Raw genomic sequence first — 13735 nt, 5'->3', positions numbered from 1 at the left:
AGGATACTTGAAGGCCTTAATCTTTGCAATGCTAAAAAGGAAGCCTTGGAAGAATCATGATTATCCTTCCCCATAAGCATTAAGGCGGCCATTATAATTTCCAATGAATGGCAAAGCAAGACTTTCTAGCAAGTTTGTGGGGAAGAACTCCAGAGTATTTTAAAAAAAAGTTATTTTAGTAGTTTTCAACTTCAGAGATACAGTTTAAAATGAGTACATTAATTTCATATCCAGTTTTCAAGTTACTTAGGAAATAAGCTAAGCTTAAAATAACCTGTAAGCATCTGGCATGCTACATCAAGGGAATTCTTAATGTTTACACTGTGATGTAACTTTATAAATTTAGCTCTAGTAGGAAAAAAGTTACTTTATGATCAGAAAACTATTTAAATATGACAATGAAATAGTAGTGTAGATCAGTTTAAGCCATATAACTGAAAGTGACAATTTCAGTTAGCAATTCTATGGCTAACATGCTGAAATAGAACTTTGTTGTTGTTGTCAAATACCATAGCAAGGAATTGAAAGACAATGACTTACTCTTTTTGAATGGTTATGTTCTTCAAATGTAGCAGACAACAAGCATTTTGCTTAATGATTTATATTACTTTTTCATTTTAGTCTTAGCATGACTTTTCAGATATTGCCTTTAATGAAAAACAGAGATTGAAGTTGTTAAAATGAGTATTATGTGAATGATTTAAAAAACAATTAGAGAGATTTGAAATACCATATTTCAAAGGTCAAAGCAATCCAGTTTCCTTAAGCAAGTATTTATGTAACTTAAGATTTATATCTAGGACTTTGCAAATTAAGTTTTACACCAGCCTCTCCATGAGCTGTACTTTAAGAAAACACTATATAAATAATAGTGGTTTTTAACCATTACACATGAATCAGCTTGTTTCAATGGATTTAAAAATAATGTATCTTTAAAAAAAAAAAAAAATCTTGTCATCAGAAAAAGGTTATTTTTCCTCTCAGCTATTGATTTTAAGGACTATAGTAAATGAAGTAAGGAGTAAATTATATCCCTCCCTCATTCTTTTATGAATTATGTTACATGGGGTCTTGACCAGTTAGAAAGAACAGAATCAAATCTTGTTTCACGCTTGGCAAACAGTATCCCTCAATCGAAATTAACTTAGCCTGAAATAAAAAAATCTGTGACAGAACTTTTTTTTTTAAATTGAGCTACCTATTCATGAAGAACAAACTAATGCAAACAGATTTATTACTAAAATTATGAAATTATTTGCAACTTGTTTGGAGAAGAACTCAACTGTGTATGGTTTCAGAATGTTCTCATAACACCGAGAATTTGTGCAGAAGCAAACAAATACATAAACTCAGAAGTTTCAAAAAACCACCACAGTGGAAATTTTTCTTTTTCACATTTATCCAGAAAAGTCTAATGTCTCAGCACAGTGACATTTGTACAAACTGATTTGTGTGCTATGCCACAGTTGTGTAAATTACACAATAAATCCCGTAAACACTAAAAAGATAAACACTGATATTTCTCAACTAAATTATGGATATACCTGTTGTAAAAATGTAATGTGAGATCAGGAGCAATATTACACAAAATCCTGAAAGTCACAGCGTAAACCTGAGATTTTGGCAGTTTTATCAAAATGTCCTAAATTACTCTGTATGCATCACTAGTCCCCATGTCTTACTCACCATGTATATTTGTTTGTCCCAAACAAAGAAAAGTAGACAACTTTTTTTTGTCCAACAATACATTAAAGCAAAAGTGATTAGGTATTATCAAATTAAATATCATAAATAAAAAGTATTTACAGTATTTTCTAATTATTAGACAACAAAATAACCAATTAAATTGTGCAACGAACTTAAAACACCCAACATCAAAAATGTGAAGTATTACTTAAATCTTCACATACTGATTTTACAAAAAACTATTAAAATATTTAAAAATTTCCATTTTATCTATTTTAAACAAAGAAATTTCAAAAATGTTTAAGACTATTAAGAGTTATCAATTACACAGGCACTTCACATGTAAACAATCTACAGTACAACTGAAAAAATATTTGGCACCAACCTAGAAGACTGGAAAAAACTCAATAAAATGTGTCCTTTTCCCATTGTATACTGTTTTGTGTAACCACCATACACTCAGACTAAATACTGGCAATGTTAGAAGTGTGTAAGTTACAATCAGGAGTGCAAAAAATAAAGAACGTAAATATTAAGCTTTCTAAGAGAGTGAAAGTGGATTACAAGTGATCAGTCACTCGCATTTTTACCATCATACCGTCGCTACATTTTTGTCTTACCTTTAAATCAAATGATTGACTTGAAAGATTAAAGTGAGGGGGGGCGTGCTTTGTACTACTAAAATAATTCAAACAACATTTTCAATGTAAGAAAAGAAATCCAGCATTTAACTGTAACACTGTGAGATGTTAAATGGCAGCTTTTAACTTAAATTAACTGAAAAGAGAACCTGATGCTACCACAATCTCTTTGTGCATCCAATTACAAAAGACAAAAAGAATAATTATGTTCTTTTAACTGTCAGCTGACTCCAAGGTTTTCACGTACAACTCCAAAGTAAGGCTCTCTACAGCATCTGGACAGATACTAGTTTTTGATGGCTTGGATGTTCCCATGTAGGAAGCTGAACTGCCTCAGAGCAATCCAAATCAACAGATCAAATGGTAAGTTGTCTAGCTTCCAAGAAGTCATATCAGATGGAGGAAAGCTGAGATACTTTCAATGCTGGCAATTCAAGCAGAGCTTGAACTGTGAGGCCAACCTTCACCAGACCCCTCTCCTCCAGAATGTGATGAGGCAAGCAAAGTCTCTCCTGCAAAATAAAGCGGTACGTGTAAGCTTCATTCATTTTTACCCCAAGGCGGGTAACAAATGCATTTTCTCTGAAGTCACACATATATCACTATAAGACACTTGCACAGAAAATGTCTTCGGCCTTAAATTTCACATGTGGTTCTCTACAGTAACAAAATGGTCAGAAACTAATTATATCTAAGATCTGTTTAAAGTGTTAAACTATGACAACATCAGAAGATACATAAGACTGCTAATTTCATAAAGCCAAAGACCATTTCTTTTCATAAGCAGAGCAAGAAAAACAGGCTGATGGGCACTGTTGGCTCAGAGGCCTACTTCCCCCTTCCCTTGTTTTGTAGGCTTATTACCCATTTTTCCCTTGGGAAAACTTGGAAGTGCTGATATACTGGGCCCTCAGTAATGAGCATTCCCCAAGAAAGTCACCTTTCAGTTTCAAAATTCAGCACAAGCTGGACAATCTTCCCAACTGCTAGCTGGCATTACGTGTAATTCAGGAGGTAAATCTTAGCATATCTAACTTCCGAATGGCCTGTGGCTCCACGCAAGATAGAAGCTGTGGTAGAACAGTAACCCGGGCTTTTAAATCCATGAACTAATTTTCTTGTTCCACTAAAAAGGGTCGAGGGAGTTTTTTGTCTCTCATAATATGCAAGAAATGATTTGATCTTTAGGTTTTTTTCCCTCATACAGGGAAGTAAGAGGATGAACTTGGGCAACAGAAGCATGAATAATGGGCTGCAACTATGGCCGTGCTAAAAAGACAGCTTATCAGTTAGGCTACGTATTTCTGTAATTGCAGGATTTTTCCTAAGCAGACACTGAAATTCATGCCAAAGTGAGTTGCTAAGCTCAAGACTTTCAAATATTACAACATGATCCTCTTACATTAGTTCTTTTGTTTAGATGATAATTTATTTTACCAGGTGGTCAGTATTATTTTTCCTGTAAGGAACTGACTAGAAACCCATAAAGTAGCTCCCTCAAGTTCATGCCACAGGCCAGAAATGGGACTTCTTTTCATATCTTCAAGTTCCCTGGTCAGTGTTATAATCACTATTGCTCCCTGAATTAAGCCCCCCAAAAAACCCAACTTCAGTATTTGCTGACATTTTCTGTGGTTATTAATAATAAGTCAATAAAGCAATACCTGTGGAACGCCCAATTTTTTACAAGCATCAAGAAAGTTTTCAACATTTCTTCGGCACTTTGCCATACTGAGTTTAGGCTGTAAAGACAGGATGTTAGATCTTCATCATACATTTGTGAAGGACTGTATATTTCTGATGCAAATTCAGTAACAGTTGCTAAACACAAACAAATTCTATGAAGACTCAGTATATGAAAATAGCTCTTAAACTAAACTTCTGAGTCTTGTTTAGTGCTTCTTGCAGAAAAATTGAAGTGAGGAATGTAGCCAATTAATATGGTAAACATGATTCATGATGTTTGAGTATTGAACTTAAAAAGCTTGTTTTCACATAAGATGCAACAAAAGTGAGATAAATGACTTACCACTGCTGGCGATGGTACGTGAATGCTGGCAACAGAACGTGGCCTTATGTGATTGGCTAAATGGCAAAGAACTACTCCATCCATCAATGCTGCTCCAATGTCATCTGGCAAAATTACTTTTAACCTTGATTCAAGATTCTATTAAAAAGTCCATAAGTAAGTTACTTTCAATATTAGCTAGTTTTTATTTTTAAATCCAGGGTATTTTAAAGCATTCAGTTTAAAAGGGACATTTTAATACTAAAGTGAAGTAAATGGAGTCAACTCACACTTTACTGAGTACAAATATCCTTTTCTCTTTATCATTAACCTTACATTCCCTTTGCTTTTTTTTTTAATGACACAACTACATACGTTGAGAAAGACATTCAGCCAACAACTATCATGATACATAGCTCTCAAAGCCATACGACAAACTCACTACTCATGATAGGAAAGCACAGAATTTAAGGACAGAAATGTTAGGCTGAATACCTCATTAGCTGTTAGCTAGCAGAATTTTACTAGGAGAATGAGGGGGAAAAAAGAGGGGAACAACCACTTTGAGCATGGCTATTTCACTCGTGCAGATGACAGTTAAATAGCTTTAGCGTTGCAAAACAGAGAAGGGAAGTAGGGAATGTTTTTTCCCCACCCCAGCAGCAAGCCTTCACTGCTCAGGAAGTGAACCAGACAAGACAGAAACAGCCTTCACAGAAGTCAGACCCCAAATTAGTACTGCCCTGGAAAGCAGAGCTGCTACAGTTAACTGTAACTGTTAAATATCTTGAGAACAGAACTATACAGAAAACAACTTACTGGAAGTCTGAAATTTAGATCCCATTCAGTATTATATAACTTGTAGCAACTTTCTACACTCAAAAAGCATTTGGCTATTCAGAAGACTGACCATCTTTCTTCAAATCTCAGGTCAAAGAGCAGCAAACACTAGCAGACTTACTGTCTCCGTAGGAAAACCTAAAACCTCAGAAACCTAAAAAAAATTTCATTTTTCATTTCACTTCATTTTTCAGCTGAAAAAACATTTAGCTCCTGGTTGGTATTTTCGTTGAACCAAAAATAGTACCAGTGTAGCCTGTTACATGAAATTTCTTAGGAAGAAATATCACTACAGAGATGCCCTTGTACAACTCTAATGATTTGCAGGCCTTTATGATGAAGGTTTAAATTGTGGTACATAGCAAACTAAATGCACTGCACCCATATAGTAAATAATGGTACATACATTGCGAAGTTGTCTTATCTGTTCCCTTTCTTCCCTTAAATGCTCCATTTTTCTCCTCATTGTAAATCCAGGATCCACTGCACCATAGTCCTGGCGAGATGCACGGCTGAAAGCTATTAAACATTATTTAAGTTAGTTTTCAGAATTCAGGTTAAAAAAATGCAATGACTAAAAATCTACCACCAAGGATAAAAATGGGAAAAAAGCTGAAGAACTTTTCAGAACAAATATATTTAAGTATCCTGATATAAAAGATGCTGTCTATGAAACTTATCTTTCAAATAAAATACAGTGATCATCTTACGTAAGTGCAAATAGGTAACTAGAAAATATGGAGACAGAACTGACTTCAATATTCAAATATCTGTTTGAGATATACAACTCCCTTTGCACTTTTACAAGCATATCTTGCAATCTAGCTTTGAAAGTATTTTCATTGTGTTTTACTTTTAATCAAGTATAAAGTCTTTATGGAGACTAAAAAAAGGGACAGAACTCCCTGATATAAACTTACGATGAAAGACTTACAATATATATATACACACACACACACACATATGCATGTGTTCGGTGTGCATATGCAGAGACACGGTGATTGCTTATTAAAGAACTAATTGAAAAATATGAAATGTCTCATCTAAAGGTTCAGAGTTCTTCTTTAAAAAGGAGGTCTGTTAAATAATTACATTCACTTTACTATTCTTCATGGTCAAAAAGCCTTTAAATGACAATTCTATTATTTTATAGAACACTGGCAAATAAAAACTCTTCTATAGAAATACCACTGTATCCTTAAGTATTTCACTCCATGCTTTAGAGCGAAAAAAAAAAAATCAGTACTTACACCTTTAGAACTTTCTATATTGTTTCTAATAGTTTGGATTTTAGCAAGAGACCTAACAATCGCAAATAACAGGAATTTTATAGATACTCTCGAAATCACTGCTCTGATTTTATACATCATGACAGTATGTAGTTTGTATACAGAAAAATACAATTGCATGTTACCGACAGTATCTACGGAAGTATCTAAAACCACTAAGATTTTGGCTTGCAACTAAGAAACAAAATGCCGTTCACTTTCCTAGAACTGAGTGAAAGGGGTGCTGCTGTTTCACAGACATGAGCTGGCAGTGGCTCCTAGGAAGCCTACTATCGCACTGAGAAAATATGGGCTGAAAAGCACTAACAAGCCTGCTTCCTCCTATCAAATAAAATCTTGGCTGCACCTTCCTGCAGCCAAGGATGTAGATAACTCAGAAGTCTCTCAATGATCACAGCCAGGCATGTCCTGGTACATGCAACTAACCTATCTCTGGCACAGAAGTTTCACACAACTGCTTACAAATCTCAAGTGTCTTAAGGGCCCTGAAGAAGCCATTTGCATGACCTCAGCCAGACCTACTCTACTGCTGGGGGCTCACAGGCTAGTATTAAGGAGGTCGAGCTTTGCTACCATAAACAATGAATGAAATTAAACTGAAGAGCTGAACTGATTCTTTCTTAATGAATTTGCATGAAGACTGTTCCCTTAAAAACAGAGAAGAGTGGTATTAACTGCAGAAAGGATTGCACAGTGGTTTTTCCAAACTATGTTTTACACTTCTGACATCCAATGTTCACATAGACACTTGCAAACAAAAGAATACTGTAACTGCAAAAAAAATTGTATTATTTCTACCTAGATTTCAGAGGACTGAAAGTCTGCTTTAAACAATGCAACTTTCTTATGAGGGTATGGCAGAGTCTTGGAAGAGTCAGGGTGCAAAGCAGCACTAAGCCACAAAACTCCTGGCAAAGCTCTGCTCAAAGCATCCTTTCATAGGACAAATTACAAAAATCTACTTCTCTTGAAACCCTCCTGCCTCAGCCATCAAGTCTCAAGAACAGTTGCATGCTGTTTTCCTGTTCTTTGACAGTGATTAAATACGCACCAAAAAAGTGTGTGGGGGAAATAACTGTGCAACTTGGGGAACTTTCAATTATTTGTTTGCCAAAGCAGCGGTCTGTGTCTTTCCCAGTACTACGCTTGTGATAAGTACACCGAGTGGATTGCTGTACTGTGGCATCTCTTCATATTCATTCCAATTCATGCACCTGCTACCCTTACCATTTAATTCCAGCCTGGGAAATAAACATCTGTTCTATCATGCTATGTTAGAGAAAGCAGCTTACCTGACCTTGGTTTGAGACCAAATGGACCATGAGCATTACTATCTGTTCTTTCATAATCCTGTTAAAAGAGATAAAGTAAATTTTCTTCCGTTCATTAAAAGAATTAACTTTTGTTCCTATCAAGATAGTGTTTAAATTACTCTTGCCTAAGAAAAGTGAGTCCTTCTGCTTAACTGTAACACACCCTTTCGAAGAGGACAGTATAAAATAAATGGAATTAAAGTAAGTTCACTACATGCAGATAAAATTATCTTACTGAGGAAGAAAAGCAGCACCAGATTAACTAAAATCTACTCTAAACCATTTCAAACTACTGGAAACCATTCTGTGAACAGAGTTCTAAGCCAGCTGTAAACCAATGCAAATAACCTCCCAATGTTAGCATCAAAATATTTCTTAATATTTCAATTATGAAGATCAGGTTTTTCTCATTTCACCATCTAAAAAGAAAGATGCACTCAGTAATTTGGTATGTGCATGAGAGATCCTTATTTCAACTCATTTCATTGTATTTGGGATATGTTCTCATTCTGCTCCCTCAGGTTCCTTATTGACATGAGATAGAAACATTAATAATCTTTGGTATGCTTTATTCAGAGCTCAGTAGTGTAGTGCAGCCACAGTGAGACTACATGGACATCCCTTAAAAAAAGAAAGCAACCAGTGAATGAAGCTGCAAGGCTGCACCACAAAGGCAACAGCCAGAACTGTGAAGGATGAAACTCGCTTAAGAGGTGTCAGTACGTTTGGGTTCCCTGTGATATATAAAATACTAAACCACAAGTTCTACTTAAAATCCTCTGGATGGCTACTGCATAGGGGACACCTACAAAATATGGCAAATTTGATTTTTGTTTTATTAGCTATTTTCATTAGGAAAGATAATGGAGACAAAAGCAATGCACCTTTCTACACACCAGTCAAAAAGAAGAAATCTAGGAGAGATCAGACAGTTGCGAAGGTAAAACAAGTTGTAAAATCTGTGTCTAGTTTCTATCTATTTTTGAATTTTTATTATGATGAAATATTTCTAATTGCAGTTTCAAAGGAAACTGACAGCTTTATGTCTGCATGGAAAACCTGATGACAAGTAATGAGCACAAAGAAATGTCTGTTGAATGAAAAACAAAACCACAAACTTGTACCTCAGACGACACAGGAGACTGTGGGGACACATTAGTATTATCACTGTCTTGCTAAAAAGAAATCAAAGAGATGAAATTATAAAAATGAAAATTATGATTTAACAAGAAACATGAAATTATGAAATACACAATACATGAGACATGCAACATTTGTCAAGTATGCGACAAACTGGCAGCAACTAAATTTAAAAACGTGTAAGTCAAGGAAACACTGTTCATTGTTTATGTCAAATATTACTTTTACATTACCTCTGCTTGATAGCTGAATTAACTTTCCTATTACCAAAGCAAGTAAATGTCCTACTTTTCCCCAGTACGCAATCTTGATGACTGTTTTCAAATAAAGGAGTATAATACTTATTTCTGCTCTGGCTTTGGAATGCAAAGTTTGTTTGCGTGGACTTTAGCGAATGTTCTCCTGTTCTGTGACTGTGGCTCATAGGTGTTCATAAAAGACAAATGAATAAATTGTTTTCTTAAATATTTTTACACAATTACTATTTCTCACCTCATTTTCATTTCCACTTGAACTCTTTCTGGAAGACTTATACTGCAAAACACACAGAATTATTACTTTAAAATGGAAATATGGTTTTCATTTGAACTAAATGGCTTGATATCACTCAGATGTTACTTATTACTGGTGAAGCTGCTGAGAAAAAAAACCATGTTACAGAAACAAAGGAGTAAAAAAGAAACAAAGCAGAAAAGGAGTATCTAGTTCCTAGGCTAGTCAAGATCTTCATTATGTTGATGAGATAAGACCATTTTAAAACTAAATACTTATATAATGTGAACTCTGACTGCATATGACAGCTGATCCAAGTGAAAAGACCTTAACAACTGTTACTCTGAAGCATTATTTGTTAGAAAAAATTATGCAACCCGTGAAAGTTACTTTTACAGTATGTTTTGTTATGTAACTTTAAAATTGCTTACACTTTGAGATTGACTTGACATTGTAAAAAATTAACAAAAAAAAAAATCAGTATTTCCTTTACAACTTCAAAGCCTGATCACATACTTCTATCTGTTTAAGACCAGCACTTTTTCCACAGTTCTGTCTGATCTGTTGTGCACTGCCTTCATCACTGTCCCACTTCCTGATTATCCTGAAAGTGTAGGAAATGAAGGAAGGATTGAAGGAAGAAATTTACAAAAGCAGTATTTAAGAAAATAAGCATGTTTCATTGTCCGCAGAAAGTGGACAAAAAAATAGAAAAAACCATACAGCTAGAATTAAAAAGATCCATCACTACAAAACTCTGATAAGTGCATTGTGTGTATGTGGCCGGCCTACCCATCTTTATGATATAACACATAACACAGGCTAAATCAAGAGACAAACTTAGGAAGGATGGCTCTCCTTCAAAGATCTGACTTTTAGGGGTACATATAGCTTTTAGTTAGAAGAATTTCTTAAAAATGGAAGAAAAACCTGACTTGCAACTATGTTCTTTAATATTAATAAACACGCAAACTTACATAGCTCTGTTATAGAAAGCTGTATTTCTCAGTTATGCATAGAAGATGCTTGCCTTCTTCAAAGTTATAACTGTGTACTGTTGGACTGTAAAATTGAAGAACTTTATAGAGCTGAATTTTCAACAGCTTTTGAAATGTGTGCTGAACGATGCTGACAACAATGACAAACAGCATCTCTTGAAAATCGAAGTCTAGGACAAACATAGCCTTTGTTAGCTACCCTACTGCTGTTCATTTTCTGTGCAAACTAAACATCTCTTTTGAAGAGTGATTGAATAAAGTGTCAGTTGTTGGTTTGTGGTATTCTTTTGTTGTTTTGGTTTTTTTGGTGGTTTTGGGTTTTTTGTTCGTTTGTTTTGAGAGGTTTTGGGGGGGTTGTGGATTTTTTTTTAATTTGTTTTGGCTGAGTTTTTTGGTGTGGGTTGTTTGTTTTTTTTTTTTTTTTAAACTATGCACAGAGTACAGGTAGAGACCTGGGTCAGATAGAGACCTATTACATATATCCATGACTGGCTATTTCTCTTCTTAGACTTATTTCCTGTATGTTTGCAGTTCAAGGGAATATATTGCTTTGGCAGCTGATAAGGCAAAGCCTAATTTTCTAAGCCCTGCAGACCCCCGCTGCTGACTTCTGTTTACACAGGCCTTTGGCCAGTTCTGTGTTCATATAACAAAGCTAGCACATAGTAATTCTTTTCCATTGTGGATACACTAACAAGAATTTCAGCTTGGATGTAGCTAGGATCCAAAACAACTACAAACTATTCCAGGAGAAGAAAAAAAAAAAAATGCATTTTGGTTGATAAAATTATCTTCAATCTTAAGTTTCTTTTTACATATTTAATGCAACAAAGATTTCAGGTTCCAGCGAGACTTCAGTGCAATGCCACAAGAAAAGGAGTTCTGATTCTCACGAGCATTCTCCTACCTTTCTGATGCACAGTACAATTGCACAATAAAAATATATAATATATATAATAAAGATGCTCTATAAATACTTCTGCATGCTGATCCAAGTAAATTTTCCCTGTTCTAATGACACCCATTACAGTAACTTGGCATGTATTCTTAAGATATTAATATCTGGCAGTACAGATATGATTATTCAATGAACTTTTTTGCCAAGAAAACATGGACACAATGCGAATTGTATTTTCACTGGTTTCTCAGAACAGCAGGGGTACCTACTTTTTTCTCCCAGTTTGCCGTGGAAGACAGACTTCGTTTCATCACTTGCTTATTGCCTTGTTTTTGCAAATGAAGCTATCAGTGACACAGTATTTTTTGTTACTGGCACAGCCTGCTTAATTCACTTTTGAGACATATCTATAGCTGTATGTAATGTGATTTCAGGTATCTGCTTCCATCACAGAGCTCAAAACTGAAATCTGTATTAGCATTTAAAGACATCCTTTAAAGTTATGAGGAATCACTAACGCAGGTCTTCTGTATTGATAGCACAGCTGTTTAATGAGTTAAATGACTGAATTCTGTTTTACTTAGAAGTTTCTCCCATTCCCCTCAAAGGCCGCAGGGCAAAATTAATTTAGGGATGAAAACCCTGGAAAGAGGTCAGTAGAATTCAAGTTAGGATACAACTCCATATACTCTTCAGAAAAAAACATTAATAGCTTCTATAATCAAAAGAATGTATCTGAGCTGTATGGCATGCTCTCTTTTTCCTAGAATTTAATTTCTTCGAAGTTTCCTAGCATTTCATAAAGATGTTTGATGGCAAAAGACCCAAGAAACTAATTTCATAAGTGACAAATTTAATTTTAACTCAACCTAGCACTGGTCAGAATTCTCCTATTTCTCTACCATACCCCAAAACAGATTTTATCTAATGCTGCTGTAACTTAGTATCTGTTTTGCACTAAGCAGATACTGACATCTGGTGACGAATGGTACACACTACAGCAGCAAAGTAATGCAGAGAAAATTTCCTCTCTAAAATGCAAACTAATGCAGTGAGAACCAAAATGCATAAATCGTTCTCATAACCAAGCTGCAAAAAAAGGTAATGTATATTTTCCTTGCACTACAAAAAAACCAGCCAAACCTCAAAATGGATGAGGAAGGACCAATGACTGAAGATTAGTTTCTGGCTTTACCAGAAGACAACTGTAAATGACTTTCTTTTATTTAAAGGATAAACAAAGTATTCTGTTGATTTTTTCCTCTTGATTCTCCTGCACTCTCACATTACCCTAAATACATACATATATACGTACATATATATTATTTAACTCAAAAGAGCCAAATAAAAAAATTACATGCAAAATTAAAAGCATGACAACCTTTGAGGTTTTCTTATCTTTACTTAGTCATAGTTTCTTCTACTCTCATTAAAAAAAAAAGTGTCACCCACCCACACTCCCCCCCATTACCTTGAAATACTCTCTTCTAATTTGTTTACTTCTCCTTCTTTCTTCATTCTGCCAAATCACTGGCTGTGTTTCTGGCCAATGCTGCTCATCCATTGAATCCTTCTGGTTTTCCCGTGGCTATAAGGTTCAGAAATATTTTTACATAAAAGGTAAATATACCTCGTGTGCGTTAACACTAATTATTATGAACTACAGTTATGAATTGTTTGCCTCTCTGATAATCTAGCTTTATGACATGGAAGTGTTATCAGTCTTAATGGTGATTCTGGTAGAAATCATTTACTTCCTTTAAAATCCTAAAACATATTTCATAGAAGAAAAAGAATCTATGAAGTAATTCTTGAGAAAACACCCTTTTCTGCACTGAGCCTAATTTTCGCAGGTATGTTCGGAAGCCACTTAAGACTGCCACAAATAACTTCAAAAAAACAGTTAGAAGTGTGGTTAGCCACTAGCATATCCAATTTCTCAATCTGAATACTCATTGCACAGGAAAAGGATGGCTACAAGAAGACAATTTAAGTATTTGTCTGCTGTTCCTATCTAAAAGATTATACACATCTTCTAGCTGTAAAAGAAATCTCTCTTTCAAAGTATTGTATTATGCAACGTATTCTGAACAGACAGCTAAAGTAGATTTATTCTTAAAATAACAATGAATATGTATGAATATGTCTGTTTTATTAAAACTGAAAGCAAACAATCCAAAGGGACCATTTCATAATAAGGCTAAAACTACATTTCCAACTATTTCTTCATATTAGAATACCACGCCATTTAAAGCAATTGCAAATACGCGATGGATTAAAATCTAAAATAATAAAAAAGTACCCTCTACAGTTTCACTGCAATTTTATTGTATCATGCAAGCTTCTCAATGAGGTATGGGGAATGGAAGGCCTACGTAATTCAAACCATTTAGAAATCTCAAAGAAAAGAATCATAGAATCATTAAGGTT

At 34.8% G+C, this 13735-nt stretch overlaps 1 protein-coding gene across 1 annotated transcript; it reads right to left on the bottom strand.

Moving 5' to 3' along the window:
• Positions 1-2309: 2309 nt before the first annotated feature.
• Positions 2310-12893, bottom strand: LRCH2 (leucine-rich repeats and calponin homology (CH) domain containing 2; the record flags this gene model as incomplete). Its single annotated transcript, XM_009581092.1, has 8 exons — positions 2310-2839; positions 3992-4069; positions 4357-4494; positions 5582-5694; positions 7757-7814; positions 8902-8952; positions 9410-9451; positions 12777-12893. Coding segments are annotated over 8 exons (717 nt in total), but the record flags the coding sequence as incomplete, so codon positions are not given.
• Between the last annotated feature and the right edge of the window lie 842 nt (positions 12894-13735).

This window comes from Fulmarus glacialis, unplaced genomic scaffold (assembly GCF_000690835.1).
Source record: "Fulmarus glacialis isolate BGI_N327 unplaced genomic scaffold, ASM69083v1 scaffold10477, whole genome shotgun sequence".
In the NCBI taxonomy this organism is placed as follows: domain Eukaryota; kingdom Metazoa; phylum Chordata; class Aves; order Procellariiformes; family Procellariidae; genus Fulmarus; species Fulmarus glacialis.
Note: the sequence above shows the minus strand (reverse complement) of the source record. Positions and strands in the feature narration are given on the sequence as shown.